Source organism: Apium graveolens, chromosome 4 (genome assembly GCF_009905375.1).
Source record: "Apium graveolens cultivar Ventura chromosome 4, ASM990537v1, whole genome shotgun sequence".
Lineage (NCBI taxonomy): Eukaryota > Viridiplantae > Streptophyta > Magnoliopsida > Apiales > Apiaceae > Apium > Apium graveolens.
The window spans coordinates 267,173,256-267,198,025 of NC_133650.1; the positions used below are offsets into that span (position 1 = coordinate 267,173,256).

General features: G+C 38.7%; 1 protein-coding gene and 1 non-coding gene across 2 annotated transcripts; both read left to right on the forward strand.

Annotated features, from left to right (window-relative positions):
* The first annotated feature begins 6,305 nt into the window (after positions 1-6,305).
* Positions 6,306-7,536, forward strand: LOC141720947 (photosystem II 10 kDa polypeptide, chloroplastic-like). Its single transcript, XM_074523654.1, has 5 exons — positions 6,306-6,576; positions 6,858-6,916; positions 7,029-7,084; positions 7,187-7,239; positions 7,323-7,536. The coding sequence occupies exons 1-5, from the start codon at positions 6,420-6,422 to the stop codon at positions 7,415-7,417; spliced, it is 420 nt and encodes a 139-aa protein (XP_074379755.1). The 5' UTR covers positions 6,306-6,419; the 3' UTR covers positions 7,418-7,536.
* An 8,273-nt stretch (positions 7,537-15,809) lies between these two features.
* On the forward strand, positions 15,810-15,916 carry LOC141722382 (small nucleolar RNA R71). The gene has a single exon (XR_012575401.1). It is a non-coding gene; the product is annotated as a small nucleolar RNA R71 (small nucleolar RNA).
* Positions 15,917-24,770: the final 8,854 nt, after the last annotated feature.

The window sequence follows — 24,770 nt, forward strand, 5'->3', positions numbered from 1 at the left end:
TATATACATGCTTCTCCTACATATTCTTTATTAAAATATGAAAATTTGAATACACATCTCTCATGTACGTATTTAGTTAATATTTTAAGCGCCCTTCAGCGCCTTTTGATATTTTTGCACATTTTCCCTCATAATTTTTAAATTTTATCAAATCTTTATTTCGATTAATCCATATTTTATGAATTAATTATTAATTAGTTTTTTAACAATTTGTTTCGATTATCAATTTTTATGATCATAGCAATAACATAAAAAATATGCATAAGTAAGTCAAATAGAATGTAAATTGGTATATGCATTGTTTATTAAATTATTAATAACTTATAATGAATAGTATTAGTTTTTTATATATATTTTAAATAATGTTGGAGGACCAATAATTACTCAAAATGAAATTCCAATGTCGAGTGTTGTTTTGTTATTGAGTACAAAACAATTATTAAGAATAAATTACGTTAATCTACATAAATTTTATCAATAAAAATAAATAAATTGTCAAATTATTAATATTATATTATTTGAAATTAATTTTTGATACTACTCCCAAAATGTTACTATTGTATAGCTGTTTGAGTGTTGTGTTGTCCACTTGTATTTTTTATCGCTGCACTGTTAAAAGTCTACTTAAAGGCTTATTTCGTCACGAGGTTGACGGGGCTAAAACTCAAAAGTCATAAGGTATTTTTTAGTCTTTTACAATTAATCTTATATTTTATGTTTATAATTATAGTGCTAGTAGAGGGTTGACTGAGAAATTAAAAATGTCTAAAATATCGATATTTAAGTAATAACAATCTAAAATCATTATTTACAGAGAGAATGACCTAAAATATTAATAGGAGCTTATTTAGAATATAAAAGATTTGCATTCTATAATGCGTTATCTAATACGTATTTTTAGAATGAGAATCTCCGTTCATTTTTTTAAAGAATTTTACAAAAATATCACAGTATATAAATACGTAATCTTATTTACCCGTATGTCTATTATAAAAATGTGTATCTATATAATCTTTTTTTTTTCTTTTTTCATTTTGGTCAACTAAAATTAAGGGAAAGAAGCATTCCTAAAATGCTTATTTTAGGATACACATATAACACATGTCTTTGGTCGGTAATTTGATCTATCCCGTCCGAATTTAGACATTTTGAGCTATGCATTTTTTAAAATAGACATTTAGGATCATCACTCATGTTTGAAAACTAATTTATTTATTTAATCTTTTGTAATATACATGAGTTATAATATTATGTAATTAGGCGCTTTCATACATGATTATATTAAATTTGATTGGTTGCATATTTTTAAACAAAAAATAAAATAATATAAACTTGCAAAGAAGATTCGATATTAAACCTTTTTCATTGTAGTTCTTAGGATTCATTTGACCTTTAATTAAATCAGAACCTGAATTTACTATATTTTAACCACCCTCATTTTAATCCACCATGAAGCTTACAGTAGACTAATTACAATGAGGACGGGTAAGTGTTACCTAAAACTTAACTAATTAATAATTAAATTAGTGGTTTGTTGTCCACTTACACACTTGTCTACTTGCTCTTCCAAGTCTCACCTACCGGGTTGACATGTGGGCTTAACCGGGTCATGGGCTGACCTAGTAAACAAAAGGTAGGTCAAGTGTTTCATGTTTTACAGTACACTTTAAGTAGAGATGATGGCCTTTAGGCCCCTGAACTTCATAATTAAAAAAGATCCCCTAGGTTCACTTAGTTGTCTCTAGGCTTGGTGAAGTTTCACGTTTGTATATGTGAAGGAAAATGTTATTTTCGGATTTTTTTTTCCATTTACGGAGTAAAAAAATGTGAAAAGATTAAGTTACCTCTACATTTAATTTTTTCAGGGCTTTGACTGTGAATGCATGAAGGGTAGCTTTATCTTTTCACTCTAGTTTTACTCTGAAAATAAAGAAGTAGCTCTGAAAATAATATTTCTCTATTTGAAACAAATACGAGAGAGTTGTAAAAATATGGAAATGTGGAATCCTTTATTTATTTTTGTAGAGATTAGCAAGCAAGTCCCCAAAGAAATACAAATATAATAGCGAATAAAGACAAGCAAGTCCCCAAAGAAATACAAATATAATAGCGAATAAAGACCCCAAATGTCACTTTTTTCAGTCAAATGACATTTGCGCTTCAATATAATTACCAAGAGTACACTTTCTGAAAAGTTGGTCTTAAATGTCACTCTATAACTCAGTTTCAATTCATGTTTTTGTTAAATATAAAAATTCATTCTCATTTAATGTTTTTAATAATAAAAATCAATTTAAAAATACGTTTTAATTATTTTCAAGTAATATTTTATATTATTATATCTTTTTATTGGCTTTCAAAAACTTAAAAATTTTAAATTAATTTTTTAAAATTCAATCGTGGCCAATTTTAATTTTTTTTAATATTTTAGGGTTCTATCAATCCCTTTTGGGTTTTAGAAATATTGAAAAATAAATTAATAACAGATACCCCGATTTAGGGTTTAGGATTTAGCCCTAAACCCTAGAGCCTAAACCCTACTTTAAGGCCCTACAACCCTGAGAACCAAACTCTAATTATTCACCGTTTTTAATATTTTAGAGTTAACAAATTCTCAATTTGGGTTTTAAAAAATATTAAAATAATTATAGATCCGAATAAAATATGAAACAAAATACTCGTTAGAATAAAATTTTAAACTTGAAAATATACCACTATATAGAATTTCTGGCAAAAAAAATACAAAACCGCAAAACCAACCTGCGTTAACTTCAAAAAATTAGCTTCCAGGTTGCGTTTTGCCCCACCTTAATATTATTTGAAGTTGCGTTTTCAATTTAAAAAAAATCAAAATGAAACACGCAACTCCGTTTTTCATTAAAAAAGAAAAACATGACACGAAACTTCCTTTTGTTTTGAAGTGACATTTGGGGTCATCTTTTTTTTTTCAAAATGACATTGAAGGCTGTTATAGGGAGAATTTGGTATAACAATATTTTGGAGGTTTGCTGAAAACACGGAGCAAAATATGATTATTTTGCTAAGAACGCGAAGAACACGTAATGGATTTTGATGAATGTTGTAGCTGATCTTGTTCGTTGATTCAAAGAATGTCAGAGAGAAAATGTTTTTCTCCCTTATTTCAGACTATTGATCATCCACAAACAAGAGGCCTACGTGCCCTTTTATAGGGGTTCAAGCCACACGTAGTTCTTGGAGGACAAGTTACCTAGACGGGCTAGGGTTTGGCCCGGTCCATCAAAGCCCAGGTTCGTTGATCGTTGGATAGTTCGTAGAAAACCCATATATTATTCCATGGCCCAAGCCCAATTAGGCTATAATAGGCTGTCATGGTATTAGGCGAAGATATCTCGTTGGTGGGGCACGAGAACACCTAGAGGTCTCACATGCGACCCCTTAGAGTCTGGTCATATGATGTGGTCCTGAAAATATATAAGTAGTGCTGACCTCGATGAGGCCCTTCCAAGCATATTGTAGTCCCGATATACTTCCATGATGTGCCCCAATAGGGTCATGTAGTCATAAATTATTGTAGTTATACCTTCTGTGCAATTGAGATAACAGTAATAACTCCCACTTGTCTCTTCAAGTCTCTTTAAAATATGAGGTGAAGACTCCTCTCATGTTGATATGAGAGCAGGACTTCCCTACTGTTTATGTAGAGGCAGCCATATGCACTCAGTAATATAATGGCATGACTCATCTTATTGATATATCCCCACGTGTCAGCTGGTGAAGTCTTGGTCGACATAACGGTACATAATCTCTGGTCAATATATCGGTACGAGAGTCCAACTTTATATTCAGATCCAATTATTTTGGCCATATAATAATAATAATTCTTGTTATGGGTCTGTTTAGAGCCCATATCAATATTCGGGTATAACAAAGGCCATTCATTCTCAAATTGTGATATTTGGATCAAACACCCTGTACCTGTAATAGTGAAAATTCTATTTCATATATAGTAGGGTATGAGTTTAGAGGCGGATGACGACCTTTATTCGTAATTAAATCAGTTAATGAATTCCATAACAGACGAGCTTAAAAATCAGTTAGTATTCTCAATTTTTCGACATCAGAGCCTACAAAATATTATCATTAATTTATGATTTTATACTCGAAACTACGATCTAAGTTAGTTTATAGTTCCACTTCGGGGATATGTTACTAATGTTTTACTTAATCTCATTTCGCACATGCATTAGCTAATTTCGGGAATAAGGTGTAATTTTAATTATCTAAGTTGGTACAAACAATTTTAATAATGGTTGTGTTTTTATACCTTTCACGAAAGATCACGAGTTTGAATCCTGATGCGTATAATCATTTAGGGAAAAAAGTTGGTATTGTTGTAAATTGATTGTCATATAGTTAGTCAATATTGCAATAGTTAGGTTATGCATGGATGTGTAGAAATTGTTACCTTACATTAAATACTTGCTCCCTTTGTTTTACTATAAATAGATTGCACCTGTGAATGAAAACTTTGCACCGAACAATTCTTTCTATGCTCATATTTCACTCTCCTCTTGCTCTCTAATTTATTAACTCTTTTATAGTTACCATTATTACTAGTATATTACAACACGTTATCAGCACGAAGCATGTCGAAACTGAGAATGTATAATTTTAATTTAAATATACATATATATATGAATAGACGTGATTATACCCTATACATATAATTTAAATATATATGACCGAAGTAGATGTGGTTACACCCTCTACTAATAATTTAAATATATATGACCGGAGCACCGCCTATTAAAATTATTTTATGTTGCAACCACAGTTTAAGGTCACTTGTTCGTGTTGGTCCAACTCCAGGCTTCCTTTAGCCTCACAGCTTCTAGATTTCAGTTGCAACTACACATAGTTTGCTAAGACATTTAACAATGAGTAACCTCATGAATAACCCACCTATATTAACAATATGACCTTTTTTTTTGTGGTCACATTTTCTTAACCAGATAAAATCTAAAGATAAACCATCTTCTCAACTAACTGAGGAGATGAACCAAAATAATTGAAAAGAGAGGAAAACGTCATTTTTGTGAATTTGTAAAACGGATTAGGATTATAGTAACATCGTTCCCTGCCGTATACTTTGAACCAGTGCCGGAAGGCCCTGCAACCAATTTTTTGTGCTTGTTTTCCGGAACAGAACAAATGGCAGGATCTCTGCCTTGTACTTTTTAGTATTTCTTAAATTTGCTAGCAAAAGCATATGTATATTGCAGACTTTTGCTGCTCCTCTAGTACAGGAGCAGCATTCTACCAAATTCAAGTAATAGGAATTTTGTCTGATTTTTGCAGTTTTTTGTTTCAGTTCTGTCTACAGACTCCAAATTCAATAACATTTCAGCTGCTCATACCAAACTTCAGCTTTTTTATAAGAAATCAATAACATCTTCTTCTTTTTTTACTTTGCACTCGTACAAATATATACAGGCTTTCTTAATAAATGAGGGTTTTTAGATACATTTAAAACAAACGTTATTAATCAACATAGCATACATTCTCAAGACAGAAGACTGCGGAGAGACAAGTAGAAAAGAGCGCATAAAGACATGCATGTGCGCAATCATATTGGTTCTTCGTTTGTAGAGAAACGGGAATATCGTCTAAGTTTGCCAAGAGAACCTGACATTTCCGAACACAAATGAAAATAAGAGATCGCCAAGATATTGACATGCCAAGCCTGAACAAAAACCAAGCAATCATCCTCTATCAGAATTTGAGGTCACTACTCCTTGTTACTAGTTACTACAGCTAAAGGCTTCCTTTAGCCTCATAGCCCCAGGACTTCAGTTGAAAGTCCTAGCACAAGTCATCTATAATAACAAGTAAATTCAGGAAATTTGAATTTGCTGGTTTGCTCTCGAACCATCCTGAATTCTCCAGACATAACTTTTAGCGTCCATGAAACTTTTTGTGGTCACATATTTTTTAGAAATTATATAAACCACAAAAATAGCCATCTTCCCAACTGATTAAGACAAACTAAAATAATTGAAAAGAGACAATTACTTCATTGTTTTTAAGAGAATGGATAAACATTGAATAAAGCCTTATCCCATGTTTGTTTGTTAAGGTGGGATACCAGAGCCACCTGAAACTGAAAGCAACAGCATGCTTATGACCTACTGTTGTAATAATGGATTTCCCATATCCAAAATCTAGAATTAAGCCACACAAGGTATGCCACGTGTCGCCTTTACAGTAACCAGATATTATCTTCTACATTCTTCTACTTGGTAGTATAAATATGTAGCAATAACATGATACATGCAGTCAGGAAGGAATTTAAGAAGTGTGTTCTACAGAAGTCATATTGATATAGATTTTTAAGTAGTGATCAGATTATTAAAAGGCAAATAAGGAGAGGCAAGATCATGGCAACTTCAGTGATGAGTTCAGTGCCAGTGAGTTTGAAACCTAGTTTCGCAGTTGACAAAACAGCAGTGAGAGGTCTTCCTTCACTTGCAAGGACTTCTACTTTTAAGATCAAGGCCAGTAAGGTTAAGAAGATCAAAACTGACAGCCCTTATGGTATATAATTAAAAAACTCTTTGTAAAGCTTCTCCGTGTGTGTGTTTAGTTATGCATCATGGATCATGTAGACATTATACACTTATATTTTTTTAAAAGTTGACAAGATCATAATACAAACACTTATTGATCTCTAAGAAGGGTAACCTTGACGACTGCGACGGATCTAATCTTTATATGCAGTACTTAAATTTTAAGTATGCACATATGCGGGAAAACTTCTGGTAGTCTTTTTTATTTATAATCACTTGTTTTGGGGCTAAATATGTTGAATTTGTTAGGAATTAATGGTGGCATGAGCTTGAAAGAAGGCAAAGATGCCTCTGGAAGGAAGGCAAAGGTAAATTTCTTTTGTGTTTTATAAATAGTTTCTTATTAGAAAAGAGTCCTAGCAGCAGTAACTTTTTTTTTGCTATTCTTGTTAATGTAAGTGCTTCTGTGATGTGCTTCAGGGAAAGGGTGTGTACCAATTTGCAGACAAATATGGTGCTAATGTTGATGGATACAGGTAGAATTTAACTTGTACATATTCAGAATAAACAAAAATAATTAGTGTTTGTCTTTGTGTTCGTCCGATTCATTAACAGCTAAAATAATTGTACCTGTGTAGTCCGATTTACAATCCAGATGAGTGGTCTCCGTCAGGTGATCGTTACGCCGCAGGTAAACTACACAACTCAAGAACTTAAAATGTGGAATTAACAAAATCTAATGCAAGAAAAATGAGGGATGATTTGGAAATGCAGGCACAACTGGGCTGTTGATATGGGCAGTGACTCTAGCTGGTATTCTTGGAGGCGGAGCTCTGCTTGTGTATAGTACCAGTGCTTTGGCTAATTAAAAGAATGTGTATATACTATTATTAATATCAAATCTGCCTTGTCCTAAACACAAGGACTTGCAATATTGTGACAAGTTATAGTTGTTTCTAATGTCTGATATATCTTCTCCTTTGGCTAAGATGTTTAAAATCAATGTCCAAGTTATATGTCAAATAGGTGTAAATTGATTGCATTTCTATGCATCAGACACTGAGACACCATTAGGATTTCTACCATCTAGCATAGCCCGAAAGGATGAATTGTACAATTTATTAAAAACAATGCTAAGTTAAAAATGAAGTCAAGGCCAAAATGATGAACTCGTAATGATTGGTTGAATTCGGATACTGCCTAGCAGGGCTCACGTTTATAAGAAAAATTGCCAAAAAAGAAAGAAAAGAAAAGCTAATGAATCACCCCAAAGTTTCCATATCAACTGTGAAACAAATTTACAAAGCAGATATTCGCCTTCTATCATTCATGACTTCCAAACCTATAGTATAGTTCTAATTTAAGACATTCAGATAATAGGATCAATACAACATAGCTTGCCATGCGATTTTACTGCTCAAGCTGCCGGGGGAAAGGACCTGGTGTTGAAGGAGCTTATTTGTCGAGTTCCCTCCATCAGTGTCTTACGGACAATCTGCTTAGTCAGTTATTAATATTAGGCAAAACACATCTTTTAGCATACAAACTTTACTTCTTTTTTCTATATAGTCTATGAACTTTTAATTTAAAATTAAGAACCCTAAACTTCTTAGAAATTATATTAAAAGGTCTGAAGCTAACGACAGTAAAACGGGATCAAACAGATGTACATTAATATTACATTTGATGTGGCAACTCTTTCCAAACATAATTACATGTATATTTCTCGCACCAACTAAACCCTAATTTTTCACCCTGCTTATTCAAGAAGTAATTATGTTTCAACTGTAAAATAGGGAACTACTATCCTTGACAATGTTGGTATTTTCCTTGTCTATGTGAGTTGTATGTAACTTCATATTATATATTAAAGTGCTCTTATTGTACTATCTGATAGGGTATAAGAGACTCGGTTAGGATTCAACCTAGACCTAAAGGATATCAGACTCGATCGATGGACCGAGACCCCCCTCTCCTAGAACAATCAAATGGAGAGACCAGACCCGGGTCCATCCCATGACCCGGATCCGGATCCAACCCGGGACCCGGACCACCTGCCTACCCGGATCCGGAGCAGGGCTAAGACCTACATGAGGGGGGTCCCAGCAAACACATGCGCATCCCGCAACCCGCCAAGGAAGGGTACGTGGGCACGTGACTGACAGCTATCAACAACCAACACACCAGACAAGCGCGACGCGTATCAGAAGGCCGTTTGAACACCCTGGAGGTCGTCCTCCCCTGTACACGTCTAAGCAATCCACCCAAGACAGGCATCCTCTGCTCCCAAGATCCAACGGCCCTGTTTTAGAGGTAACAACCCCTAAACCCTACCTTTGGGCTATATATACCCCCAAGGCTGAAGGGTTTAGGGGTTAGAAAAATATACACTCTTGCACACTCACTCTCTCTTATATCCATACACACACAACAACCTTTCCATTACACATACATCTTCATATTCTCCAAAAACCCTGTTCTTATTCTTACACCGGAGGCGCCGTGGGAGCCAAACCCCCGTTCCGGTGTTGTTTTGCAAGCGCCCAACCAGCAGCTACACCTCGTTTATACCCAGAAGGTCCAGGAACGGCGTCGGACGGAGCCGCCCGCTCACCAGAGTTATCATTTGGCGCTAGAAGGAGGGGGCTCCATCCTTGGGTCTCGGTGCCCCTGGATTCATCTTCATCAGCAAACTCTTAAGAGAGTCCACTTTTAAGCCTGTAAGAACACAAACAACCATACCCTTTCTTGAATATGAATGTTCATTTTAGCCACGTTTGTGTGAGCTCGTTATTTTAGGCCACGTTTGTGTGGGCCCGCTCTTGTTTGTTAAATTTTGGTTGTTTAGGGTTTGATAATCTTGATAGTCTTGAAGCCTGGGGTTTAATAGTCTTGATAATTTTAAAACCCAGAATTATTTTAGCTGGCATATTTTCTTTTGTGTTCTAGAGCCTGCTGTTCTTGTTTAGTATTATTGTTAGCAAAGCCCAGAAAGTTTGTTTGCTGTTATTCTGGAAATTTTTTGTAATCTTCAAAAAAGGAACCTCAGATCCACATTTGTAGCCTCAAATCTTGGTCAGTTGTTTGTACAATTGTGGTAATGCAAGAGCAGGAAAAATTACGGCTGGTAGGCCCTCCGCAAGTACCCAGGTCCAGGATCAGGACCACTCTCAGGCTCATGAACCTGGGGGAGATCGAGAGACCCTCCAGGAGCAACCATTGACATAACACCCCCGGTCTTGGAAAGGCTAGTGACATCCCGGGATGCCAGAAATGTCATAGAGCTCAATCAGTACAAGTACACCAATGTTCCAGTTGCAGAGGAGCACATGGCTAACTTAACAAGCCATGAACTTGCTGAAGCAATCAGGCTCTACAGAGATGAACAAGCCCGGCTCCAGATAGAATATGAGCAAGATGAAGAGCAAGAAGAGTCCGGGGATTCTCAGCAATCCAGGAGATCTGTCTTCGACCGAATTGAGGCTAAGGCAAAAAAGACTCAAGAAAGAACCTAGTAAGAAGGAGACAGAAGCAACCAGAAAGAAAAAGTTAGAAGAAATCAGAGAACAGATAAGAAAGAAAGAAGAGGCAAAGCTGGAGCAAAAAATTCAGAAAAGAATGCAGCTGGAGGAGGAGAGGCTCCTAGCTAAAACAAAAGGCAAAAGAACTCGGAGGGACTCTACCCCCGAGCTCAATCTGACGACGAAGAGGAGGGCCAGAAGGACCTTAAAGACATGATTTATGAGCTCCAGAGAAAAATGGAGAGAGATTCCGGGTTGGAAGTTGGGGAGACCCTCACGCCCTTTAGCCACTCCCTAGAAGCCATCCCTCGACAGAAAAATCTCAAGCATTACAACTTCGACTCTTTCGATAGATTGGGGGATCCGGAAGAGCACCTCAACTACTTCGAACATATAGCTCAGATATATTATTACAACGACTTAATCAAATCCAGATTCTTCACCTCGACCCTCAAAGGGGGGGCTCAAAGATGGTTCAGCAGGATCCCATCAAGAAGCATTCACTCTTGGAAAGAATTCAGAGGAGCTTTCCTTAGAAGATTCAGAGCCAATAAGACACATAAAATGCACATGTGTCACCTGGAAATAATCCGCCAGTATGATAATGAAGCACTCTCAACTTATATGCGGAGATTCCAGGAAGCCATCAACAAAGTCTCGAATCTCGATGAAAGGGAGGCTCTAAGCATATTTCGAAGGAACCTGGATCCAGAACACAATGAAAGATACATTGTAGAGTTGATAAACAAAGAGCCACAAAGCCTGACCGCTGCCTACTCTATGGCAGCCCGGTTCATAAAAGAAACAAAACTTCGAAATATGACCTACCGAAAGGGGGTTACCATCAGGAGAAGAAGTTCAAACAAAGCAACCAAATCCAGCAGACAAATGTTGTGCAAAATACTCCAATATTTCAAAGACTGGGTCCTAAGGCAGAATCCAAAAGTGATACCGGCCCACCCAGGCAAGCAAGAGAGCCTAGGAAAGAGCCAGAATGGACACCACTAAACAGGACCCGAGAAGAAATACTAAAAGAGATCAAGGGAAAGCCATTCTATTATCCTCCAAAGCCAATGCAGACTCCTCCGGAGAGCAGGCCTTACAACAGGCAGTGTGACTATCATGAAACCCATGGACACAAAACTGAAAACTGTCTCTCTCACAAATACTTCATTGAAAATCAAGTTAAGAAAGGCAACATCAATCAGTACATCTCCCGGGAGACAAATCAGAGAGAAGAAAGGCAAAGGAAAGGTAAGAAAGTAGTAAATGTGGTCCTAGGAGGGTCACACTCTCCCCCTAGGAGCCCGGGCTCAGGAGATGAAATGTTCTCCGTCCAATCCTACCGGGAGATGATGATCTCATTCAGCAGCAAGGATTATGAAGGGGTCAACCCGAATCACAACGAAGCCTTGGTGGTAACACTTGATATTTTTGACAACGAAGTAAGAAGGATGCTGATAGATAATGGATCTTCAGTAAACATACTCTTCAAGCATACTGTGGACAGGATGAAGCTTGGGAGCGTACGCTCTAATGAATGCCAAGAGGACCCTCTGTATGGGTTCGGGAACAACTTGGTCCCGATCCAGGGAACCTTATACTTGCCAGTCATATTTGGATCGGCCCCAAACCAAGTTACCCATGTGATAAAGTTCTACGTGATCAATACTCCCTCTTCCTACAACGGCATAATCGGGCGCTCAGCCATGACCAGGATCCAAACAATCACCTCCATATCACACTTGAAAATCAAATTCCCAACTCCAACCGGGGTAGGATAAATCAAGGGAGACTATGAGGTAGCTGAAAGATGTTATAGCCAGACTCTGGTAATGGCTGAAACTCATCAAGACAACAAGAGAAAGGCCGTGGTACTCCGGAAACAACAAAGTATTAAGAAACATCGCCCCCACTCAAGGGATGATGCGAGAAAAGAAGTTCAGATCATAGAGTCCCTCTCAAATCCAAAAGCACCCAAACCAAAACAAACTGATGAGCATCCTTGAACAAAGTAGGCTAGAAAAAACCTGCTTGCAGAATACGAGCTGCCGTCTTCTCACCTCCATAGTGTCCCCCATAAACCGTGGAATGGCAGTCTCGTAATATCCCCTCCGTCTCACAAAACGGGATACATCTCCTGATGATCTGGTCAGCTCCCTGTCTAAATAAATATGGTTCATCCCACATATACCACTTCACCTCATGCAGAAACTTCTTCTTTTGGGCGGATGTTAAATTAGGAGGCATTATGTTGCTGACGAGATAGTTTACAATATCTGCAAACCATGGTTCTTCCTCCTGAATTGCAAATAACTGCTCATCCGGAAAAGATTCATTGATTAACGTCCTATCTTGTGAAGTAGAATCGGGATTCTCCAACCTAGAGAGATGGTCAGCTACTTGATTCTCAGTACCTTTTCTATCTTTGATCTCTAACTCAAATTCCTGAAGTAAAAGCACCCAACGAATGAGTCTCGGCTTCGAATCCTTCTTAGAAACCAGATAGCGAATAGCTGCATGATCAGTGAATACTGTTACTTTCGTACCAAGGAGATAAGATCGAAATTTCTCAAAGCCAAAGACTATAGCCAAAAGCTCCTTCTCAGTAGTGGTGTAGTTCAATTGGGCACCATTTAAAGTCTTACTCGCATAGTAGACCACATGGAAGAGATTTTTCTTGCGCTGTCCCAGAACTGCACCTACCGCATAATCACTCGCATCACACATCATCTCAAATGGTTCTGTCCAATCTGGTGCTGTAATGACTGGTGCCGTGTTCAAACTCTTCTTGAGAGTCTCGAATGCTGCCAAACATTCATCATCAAATTTGAACGGCACATCTTTCTCAAGCAAATTGCACAACGGCTTAGATATCTTTGAAAAGTCCTTGATGAATCGCCGATAAAAACCCGCATGACCAAGAAAACTACGGATTCCTTTCACAGAATTAGGTGGGGGAAGATTTTCAATGACTCCCACCTTGGCCTTGTCCACCTCCAGACCCTTGCTAGAGACCTTATGCCCAAGGATAATGCCTTCACGCACCATAAAATTACATTTCTCCCAATTAAGCACCAAATTAGTTTCCACGCATCTTTTGAGTACGGCGCGCAGATTATTCAAACATTCATCATATGAGTGTCCAAAGACGGAGAAGTCATCCATGAACACTTCGACGTTATTTCCAATCATGTCAGAGAATATAGCCATCATACATCTCTGAAAGGTGGCCGGTGCGCCACATAACCCAAACGAAACTCTGCGAAAAGCAAATGTGCCAAATGGACAAGTGAAGGTAGTCTTTTCCTGATCCTCTGGTGCAATACAAATCTGATTATACCCGGAATAACCATCCAGAAGACAAAAATACTCATGACCCGCCAATCTGTCAAGCATCTGATCAATAAATGGAAGAGGGAAGTGATCCTTCCTTGTGGCTTTGTTCAATTTTCTATAATCCATGCATACTCTCCATCCTGTAACTGTTCGAGTAGGGATGAGCTCATTCTTTTCATTTGCGACCACAGTGATACCTCCCTTCTTAGGTACACATTGTACGGGACTCACCCACGAGCTGTCAGAAATAGGATAAATGATGCCTGCATCTAGCCATTTCAGAATTTCTTTCTTCACCACCTCCTTCATGATGGGATTCAGTCTTCGCTGCTGTTCCACAGTTGGCTTACTACCTTCCTCTAGCAGAATTTTATGCATACAATATGAAGGACTTATCCCCTTGATGTCTGCTATGGTCCATCCTATAGCCGATTTGAATTCTCTCAAAATCCTTAAGAGCTTGTCTTCCTCACTACCTGAAAGGTCAGATGAAATAATAACAGGTAACGTAGATGAATCACCTAAAAAAGCATACCTCAAGTGTTCAGGTAATGGCTTGAGCTCCAAGGTAGGTGCTTCCTCTATTGATGGTTTGAGCTTCCCTTCAGCGTTCTTGAGGTCAGAAGTACCAAGAGATTCAAATGGTATGTCCAGTTTTCGCTTCCAGGGAGAAGCGTTCAGATATTGTAATTGCTCGTTGCTATCTTCATCATCGCTGTCAAAATCCCCCACTAAGGCCTTTTCCAATGCATCAGACATTAGCATGTGATCGAGTTCTGAAGTAACCGCAGAATCAATCACATCCACTTTTAAGCACTCCTCATCTTCTGTAGGGAATTTCATTGCCTTGAATACGTTGAAGGTCACATCCTGATCTTGGACCCGCATAGTAAGTTCCCCTTTTTGCACATCTATCAAGGTACGGCCAGTAGCCAAGAAAGGCCTCCCCAAGATTATGGGAATCTTCTTATCTTCCTCAAAATCCAGAATAACAAAATCTGCAGGAAAGAAGAGCTTATCCACTTTGACGAGCACATCCTCAACTATGCCCCTTGGGTAAGTAATGGAACGGTCAGCCAATTGTAGCGACATGTATGTGGGTTTTGGATCAGGCAGATCCAGTTTTTTAAAGATCGACAACGGCATCAGATTAATGCTTGCTCCCAAATCACAAAGGCACTTGTCAAACATCAGATTGCCAATTGTGCAAGGAATGGTGAAGCTCCCTGGATCTTTCAGTTTAGGTGGTAACTTTTGTTGCAGAACAGCGCTGCATTCTTCCGTGAGAGCAACGGTTTCAAGGTCATCCAGTTTCACCTTCCTTGAAAGAATAGTCTTCATAAACTTCGCATAACTAGGCATTTGTTCCAGAGCCTCAGCGAAAGGTATATTGATGTGAAGTTTCTTGAACACCTCCAGAAACTTCCCGAACTGTCTATCCAGCTTTTGTTGCTGCAATCTCTTAGGAAAAGGTGGTGGAGGATAGAGCTGTTTCTCCCCTGTATTAGCCTCAGGCAGAGTATGTTCAACAGTAGTCTTCCTTGGTTCCGCCGCTTTCTCCTTTTGCTTAGATTCTTCACCTCTAATTTCAGCTTCTACTTCTTTTGCCTTTTCAGCATCAGCTACTTTTCCAGACCTTAAGGTAATAGCCTTGACTTGCTCTTTAGCTTCCTTCCTGCCTGGTACTTCCGTGTCACTGGGAAGAGTGCCAGGTTGACGATTGAGCACTGCATTGGCTAATTGACCAATTTGATTTTCCAAGGTCTTGATAGAAACCGCCTGACTCTTGCACAACAGCTTAAGTTCCTCAAAATCAGCACTAGTAGGTACAGCTGCACTTCCCTGTTGAGGATATGATTGCCTTGTAGCATACTGTTGTGGTTGCTGGAATCCAGGTGGGTTAAACTGTTTACTCACTCCTTGCTGATATGGTGGCTGAATAGCATTCTGATTATTCCCCCAGCTGAAATTTGGATGATTTCTGTTATTAGGATGATAGGTCGCTGGCACAGGCTGCTGTTGTCGCTGATAATTATTCACATACTGAACAGATTCGTTTACAAGAGAACACTGATCCGTAGCATGAGAACCTGCACAAAGCTCACAAACCATAGCTATTTGATTAACTCCATACATAGCCAGAGAATCAACCTTCATTGATAGCGCTTGGAGCTGGGCTACAATAGCGGTGGCTGCATCAACTTCCAGAATACCTGCTACCTTGCCTGACGTCATCCTCTGAGTTGGGTTTTGATGCTCATTTGCAGCCATCGTCTCGATAAGATTATACGCCTCAGTATAGCTTTTAGCCCATAAGGCTCCTCCAACTGCTGCATCGAGCATGGGCCGAGATTGGGCCCCCAAACCATTATAGAAACCAGTGATCACCATCTAATCCAGCATTCCATGATGTGGACATTTTCTCAACATTTCCTTGTAGCGTTCCCAAGCCTCGCACATAGATTCTGTAGGTTGCTGCGCAAACTGAGTAAGAGCACTCCTCATAGCAGCAGTCTTTGCCATTGGATAAAACTTCACCAGAAACTTTTGCGCAAGATCTTGCCACGTAGTGATGGACCCAGCTGGTTCAGAATGTAACCAGTCTTTAGCCTTGTCCCTTAGTGAGAATGGGAAAAGCCTCAACTTGATAGCTTCATCAGTCACGCTATTATACTTAAAAGTGCTGCAGATCTCGACAAAATTCCTTATGTGCATGTTGGGGTCTTCAGTTGCCGCTCCTCCAAAAGAAACAGAATTCTGCACCATCTGAATAGTGCCCGGCTTGATTTCAAAGGTGTTAGCTTGAATAGCCGGATGAAGGATGCTTGACTGAATGTCATCAATTTTAGGCCGAGAAAAATCCATAAGAGCTGGATCAGCTTGAACAATACGATCTCCCATGTTTACTGGTTCTTTCTGCTCAGTTCCTGAATCCGAATCCTCAAAATCTAACTTCTCCGGAATATCAAGAACTTCGTCTGTCTCCTCAGCTGTATCTAAAGTCCTCTTGCGAGCACGAGAACGAGTTTGCATAAACGCTTGCTAAAGTACCTGAAACACAACCAAAAAGAGTAAGTAACTACTACGTCCTAATCACTGAGTCCTAATGACCAATGATGGTAAGTACATAAACTAAACAAATACGCCGAGTCCCCGGCAGCGGCGCCAAAAACTTGTTAGGGCGAAAACACGCGCTAATATTCACGCAAGTATATGCGTTCGCAAGTAATATAGAATACTTTCTAGTTCGTTCCCTCAGAGACTCAGACTAAATTATTGTCTAATTAAACTCACTCACCAATGTATGATTACTTCTCAATGTTAAGATAATAACACTTAAAATTGTTGATTAAATATTAACTATAATTAACTACGTAATTAACCACTTAACTAACACTTCAATTTATCAATAATAAAACACTCATGAGATCACAAATTCATTATTACTTCCTTCTATAGCCATGGTTATTACCTTTAGCATGTGACAGTGATGATATTAATCGAATAACACGAAACTGATAAAAGCCAACTTTCATTGTACTAATACCATTCCACCAAGCATCCACAATTAAGATAGAAGTCGAATAGTCATCAATTATGTTGAGTTCCTATATGTCTACAGAAATTGACAACACAACGATTTAAGCACAAGTTATTCCTTTTTTGATTACATAGGGCAAATAAAACTGTTAGAATTACCCACTAATCATGCTCAACGTACATGAACCTATGCTAGCATGGCAAGTTCTAAATCTCAAGATCCACTGTCGCTTCACAAGAGATTAACACCCTATCTTATATGTTCGCGACGCACATAAGACGAATACACACAACCAATACTAGATATCAAACAATCATCACACACTAAAGTATTAAACAATTAACTAAAGAATTCCATAATAAATCCGTTGCAACCCCATGATCACGATTAGCCCATAATAGAACTTATCGCCATCATGGGTTCATATGAAATCATGATAAACAAACACAAGAAAATAATAACTAAACTAATTATATTAAAACAGAGTATGTCACAAGAGTAAATAAGTCAAAGCAAGAAAACTAGCATCCAACGTTACAACGAAACTAGAATCACAAGAAAATATGCTTCCTCTTCGTTGCGGTGTGCTAAATCGGTCTTCTTCCTTATCTCCTTCGCTTCTTGCGTAAAACACAATCTAAAACATAATCCCCTTCATACTCTCTGTGAAAACGTCTCAAATCTACTTATATAATAGTCCCATAAAACTCATATTACATAGAAGTTGGAAGCCAAACAGAAGTAGAAGTCTAAAATAATTTATCTTTTTCCCCGACCCTGCGCGGCCGCTCAGCATAGCTGCGCGGGCGCGCAGGTTGCTGCGCGGCCGCTCAGCATTGCTGCGCAGGCGCGCAGGCCTCTACTGGAAAAAATCCAGGTTTGCTCCGTTTCTTCGCCGTAATCTGCCCGTTCCTTTCCTCTCGCAATGGTGAACACATGCCAAGGCTTATTCTTGATGATTCCTCCCCCGAAATGCAACTAATACCCTGAAATGCATAAACACTAGAAAAACGCATCAAATACACAAAATACTTGATTTCAAGACACCAATTTAAGCCATTTTAAGACGTTCTAAGTGGTATAAAATGCCACTTATCAATAAGATATTCAACTTTTCCTTTCGACTTAAAGCATCAGCTACCACATTTGCCTTTCCAAGATAATAGTTTATCGCACAATCATAATCTTTGATCAATTCCAACCACCTTCTTTGTCGCATATTCAGTTCTTTCTGAGTAAAGATATACTTTAAGCTCTTATGGTCCGTATAAATCTCGCACTTTTCCCCGTACAAATAATGCCTCCAAATCTTAAGGGCAAATACAATTCCTGCCAATTCCAAATCGTGCGTTGGATACTTTTGCTCATGCGGCTTGAGTTGCCTTGACGCCTATGCTATTACCTTCCCGTGTTGCATTAACACGCATCCAAGTCCTTTATAGGAAGCATCACTGAATATCACAAATTCACCTTTATCATCTTGTAATACCAACACTGGGGCGGTTACCAATCTCTTCTTTAACTCTTGGAAACTTTCCTCGCATTTTTCTGTCCAAACGAACTTCTCGTTCTTTCTTGTCAATTTCGTTAATGGAACGGCAATCTTTGAGAAATCTTGCACAAATCTTCTATAGTATCCGGCTAATCCCAGAAAACTTCTGACTTCCGTCGGAGTCTTGGGTCTTTCCCAATTCATTACAGCTTCTATCTTGGCTGGATCCACTTTAATTCCTTCTTTATTAACTACATGACCAAGAAATTGCACTTCCTTTAGCCAAAATTCACACTTTGAAAACTTTGCATACAGCTTCTCTTTTTGCAGAATTTCCAAGGAAATCCTCAAATGCTCCTTATGATCTTCCTCCATTTTGGAATAAATAAGTATATCGTCAATAAACACAATCACGAACTTGTCCAAATACTGCTTGAACACTCTGTTCATAAGATCCATAAATGCAGCTGGCGCATTCGTCAAGCCAAATGCCATCACCAAAAACTCATAATGTCTGTATCTTGTTCGGAACGCTGTCTTGGGTATATCTTCCGCTTTGATCTTTAATTGATGATACCCAGATCTTAAATCAATCTTTGAGAAACACGAAGCTCCTTTTAATTGGTCAAACAAGTCCTCAATCCGCGGTAGAGGGTACTTATTCTTGATCGTCAACTTATTCAGCTCACGGTAATCGATACACAATCGCATACTTCCATCCTTCTTCTTTACAAACAACACCGGTGCGCCCCACGGGGATACACTCGGTCGGATTACTCCTTTGTCCAACAACTCTTGCAACTGAGCTGCCAATTCCTTCATTTCAACCGGCGCCATGCGATAGGGAGCTTTCGACACTGGTTCCGTACCAGGAGCCAATTCAATCGTAAACTCGATCTCTCTGTCTGGAGGTAGTCCAGGCAATTCATCAGGAAACACGTCCGGAAAATCTCTTACTATCGGAATATCGTCGATCCTTACAGATTCTTTCTCCACGTCCACGACATGAGCCAAATAAACCTCGCATCCTTGAGGTATTAATCTTCTCGCCTCAATAACCGTTAGAAATTTCTTATCTTGCCTTTTTCCTTTAAATATCACTTCCTCACCATCCTTGGTTTTTAACTTCACTTTCTTACTTTTACACTCTATTTGCGCCTCATGATTTGACAACCAATCCATTCCTAGAATAACCTCAAATTCTCCTAACTTAAAAGGAATTAAGTCAGCAGAAAAGTGCCGACCTTCTATAGACACATCACAATCGGGACAAATCTTATTAACAACAACTTTCTCTTGATTTTCTACCTCTATAATCAACTTAGGCTCTAGAGGGTACGCAACACAATTTAACTTATCAAGAATGCTTTCAGAAATAAAAGATCTGGTTGCTCCAGAATCCATCAAAACTTTTACTTCTACTGAGTTTATAACAAGCATACCTGCTACCACGTCCACATCTTGCACTGCATCTTTCATTGACATGTTAAAGGTCCTAGCTCTGGGTTGAGCTGATGGTGCTGGGAGAGACGGCGGTCCAGCAATTCTGAGAACATTAGCCTTCTGCACAGGCTCCTTACAATTTCTAGCCATATGGCCTACCTTGCCACACTTGAAACAAGCCAAATCAGGCTTCCTTATTTCATTTGAACATTCCGAAGAATAATGCCCCTTCTGGTTGCACTTAAAACATGTTATATCCAGCTTATTACACCTCCCCGAGTGTCTCTTTCCACAGTTCCTGTATTCTTGCATCTGGGGTCTGCTTTCCTTTCCCGGTTGTCCAGCTTTCTGGAAACGGTTCTTCTGAGCTCCATTCCCGGGTCTAAACCTCTTGAACTTTTTGTTCTGACCTCCACCATTCTTCCCAAACTTTCCTCTGAACTTTGAACTTCCTTGCTCTTGCTCAGAGCTTTCAAACTTCCTCTTTCTTCCTTCATTTTCTCTTCGAGCAGCTTCCCGCTCTCCTTCCACTATCATTGCTTTCTGAACCAAAGCAGCATAGTTCTTGATCTCCAACATCGCTATTTGACTCCTAATCCACGGCTTAAGTCCCTGCTGGAACCTCTTAGCCTTCTTTGCTTCAGTATTCACGTACTCTGGCACGAACCTTGCCAATTCCGAAAACTTCACCTCATATTCTGCTACCGACATTTCCTCCTGTCTAAGATCCAGAAATTTCATCTCCAACTGATCTTGCATATAACTTGGCAAATATTTTTCCAGAAACATCTCAGTGAACTTCTCCCAAGATAAGTCTTTACCTTCCAACAACGCCTTACAAGACTCCCACCAGAAACTTGTTCATCCCTCAAATAATAACTTGCGTACTGAGCTTTCTTATCGTCCTTAACTTCGGCTAGCTCAAAGGCTTTTTCCATCTCTCTCAACCACGACTGTGCTTTAATCAGATCTGGAAAACCTAAGAACTCTGGAGGATGAACAGATTGAAAGTTCTTGAAATTTCCAACTTTTGGGGCCACAGGTTGTTGCAAAAGCTGAGCAAGTCTGCTCATCAAAGTGGTTTCTGGGTTTATTTCTGGGTCTTGGGTGGGAATTTCTTCTTCTTGGTGATCTGGTGAGTTGGCCATTTCTTACAAACCTGATTGAGCAACTATTTAGCAATACGATAGCATGACATATATATATATATAACAACAATTTTTTTTATGAAATCTCTTTTGTGGGTTTTAAGTTTTACCCAATTTGCACATGCAATCCTATTACTACATAATTCTCATATCAGTGTTGTTTTATCATGGCACGGAATAGGGTTTTACGATCTTTAGACATGGTTGTACGAAAACATAGCTGTATTTAAAACATGGCATTGAGAACAGTTTATAAGATAAACAAGGTGCACAAAGGAAAGCAAGATAATAGATTTATTTAAATCAAGGGTTATATAGGAAATATTCTGGATTTTAAGGTTCTGAAACAAGGTACAATAAATAGCAGGGTTAAACAGAGGAAAAACTGGAAAACATCCCCCTATCTACCCCTAACTTCCAACTACTACTACTACTACACTGGTCTGAAATACAACAAGATAAATGAAAAAGGGATCCCGGCATCTGACCAAGTATCCCAAGGCCTACCGGCGCTGAAAACAACAACAATCTACGGGCTCAACCAACAGTCCCGTCTAATCATCTAGAATCTCTCTCAACACAACCAACATCCAGCGAATGATCTTATGCAGCCTCCGGGCCTCAGCATCAGCATCACTAGTGGATGGTCCCTCATCCAATCTCTTCCTGGCAACCTGCTCCACCAACTGAATCCTAGCTCTCCATTCCTCCATCAGCACCGAAGTCCTCTGCCTAGAGTCTCGAATCAACCTATCTACCAAAGCTCCCAACTTAGGAATGCGGGAGTACACAAAGTCTTGGTCCTGGGTTAACTTGCCACCAATACTGACAGGAATAGTCTTAGGCATCTCCGACTCTGGCTTAGGGGCAGGGGTCTCTGAATCAAGCCTCAAGGGTGAAATCTGCATGGGGATCTCACTACTCTCAGAAGGGTCCTCCTCTGGGTCTGAACTAACATAAATAGGCTCCTCTGGAGAGGGTGGAATAGGGTTAACAGGGGTACCACTCAAGCTAATCTCTGAGTCTGAATCACTACCACTACTAGGATCTTGAGAGAAAACATAAAACAGCAACCAAGAAACAATGTTAGGGTCAAATAAAGCTTCCAGCTAACTCACACCCTAACTCTAGTTTCTGCTTTACCAATCAAACACTTTCCTTAGACTATACCTAATAGTCTAACTCAACTCTACATGAGTCGAACTCTCCCGCGATATAGATATATTCCCAAAATACCCCTTTTTAAAACCTAACTTGTCTCAGGGACTAGATCCTGTAGCTCTGATACCAACTTGTGACGCCCTCAATCTCGGGGTTAGGAAATGAGGACTCACACACCTCTATTCTAATAATAAAATATGCATAAACCCCGATTAACTACTAACAAGATCAACAGGATAAAGTATGAGACAAGATTACAACTACCAATCATAAAATATAACTTACAAACCCAAAATATTATTAAATAATCAATATCGATTCCGGCTGGGAACCGACAGATAACCCGTTGTATGTTTAAACACCTTTTTCTAGGCGCGAGCTCACTCATAACCTGTACTACCTGCTCTGGCAACTGGAAGCCCTCAACACGGTAGGGACCACCAGGTACGCTCTTACGAGCAGTGCGCCTAAGCCTGGCCATCTTCTTGCTTAACTGCCATGGTTAGATTAAGACAAAACAAATGAGTATAAAACTCAGCAAGTAACTAAATAGCAGTTCTACAATATCAAATCTCAATATACTTTGAACAAACTAGGGCATTCTACTTTAGCTAATCTAGGTGGCAGATTTCCACATTTTTTTTTGTTTTCTTTTGGATAAGGAAAGGTATCCGAAGAATAGTTGGGCTTTCAAGAAACAAAGCTCGAAACAGGGCGAAAGCCGACATTCATCACAATTCATTATAGGATCAAAATAGATCTTTCGGTAGAGGAAAGTAACAGTATTTCAAGATATAGAATCATTCATATGATCAACAATTTCAGGAATCAGGGTTCTGAGCTTTAAGCTCCACATTAACATAATCAACTCTTTTCAAAGCAGTATAAACCATTTTCATTTCCAAAAATCAATTTACTGAATAAAAGTTTCAGTTCCCTTTTTAAATAATCATTTAGAACCCTTGATTGGATCACTTATCTTTCCATTTCATTATATACGGGTGATCAGCCCGTATCGACCTCCATTCCGGTCTTTAAGGTACCATTCGGCATAATTTCAGCCTTAAATTGGACTAGTCCCACTAGCCTCTTACCATGACTGGACTAGTCCCATTAGCCTCTTACGTCTCAATCCAATCCATCAGGAATTCATTCGGAAAACCTTGAGTTGGAAAAACAAATAGGTTTTCTAAAATCCATTTTATCATTACCAAGCATTTGAAATCATTCGGACTCTTTCAAGTCGAAACTCATTCTTAATTCAGATTTTAAAGAAACAAAGTTCAGGGAGTGAATCAAAGATACGCAAGGAACAATTCTCAAGAATTCTGTATCAAGGATAATAAGGTACTAAATTTGAAGGATCAGTAATAACTTAGGGATCATTAGGGCGATCAAGAGAAACAGGGTATCATTAACAGAGTTATCCAAGATAATTAAAGGTTCAATATGATTCATGGCATTATAGGAAACTGGAACAGAAAGGCAGATTATCAAAGGGTGAAATTAATAGGATTATCAATAACAGGTTATCAAGAACAAGGGTACTTCAAATCAATATCAGGGTTTCATAAAGCAAGGGTTTTATACTTTAACAGTTCAATACTCTACGTGGTATGAACAACATTTCCTTTATAATCATTTACACAAGTAATCATCGGAGGAATTGATCAAGGATTTCGAAAGGATGGAAATAGAAGTGCAGACTCCAGGAATTGGAGGTAAAGCAATATATGCAATGTCATATCAACCTGAAATTTTGGAAAAGATCCGATGTTGTCAAGAGCAAGTGATGAATCGCGAAAGGGATAAGTTATCAAGAGAAGAAATCAAAGCTCAAAAGGATGAAAGAGGAATATATCGTGTTAACTCACGTATTTGGATACCAAATGTTGTGGAGCTAAAGCACGAGATATTGCATGAAGCGCATAACTCGAGATTCTCAATCCACCCTGGAAGTACGAAAATGTACAAGGATTTAAAAGAGAGTTATTGGTGGCCGAACATGAAAAAGGAAATTGCGGAATGGATAAGTAAATATTATACGTGTCAAAGAGTAAAAGCAGAACATCAGAGACCAGGTGGATTGGTTCAACCACTGGACATACCAGAATGGAAATGGGAACATATCGCGATGGATTTCATGGTAGGATTACCTAAACCCAAGTCTAATCACGATGCGATTTGGGTAATAATCGATCGATTGATGAAATCGGCACATTTCTTGCCAATAAACGAAAGGTTTTCGTTAGAAAAATTGGTTAAATTATACTTGGATGAGATTGTGATGCGTCACGGAGTTCCTGTATCTATCGTGTCTGATAGAGATCCAAGGTTTAACTCGAGATTTTGGCAACAATTTCATGATCATTTGAGAACTAAACTGAAAATGAGTACGGCATATCATCCGCAGACTGACGAACAAAGTGAAAGGACAATACAGAAGATCGAGGATATGTTGCGAATTTGTGCAATAGATTTCAAAGGAAATTGAGACGATCATTTGCCATTGATTGAGTTCTCTTACAACAACAATTACCACGCAAGCATTGGCATGCCGCCTTATGAAGCGTTGTA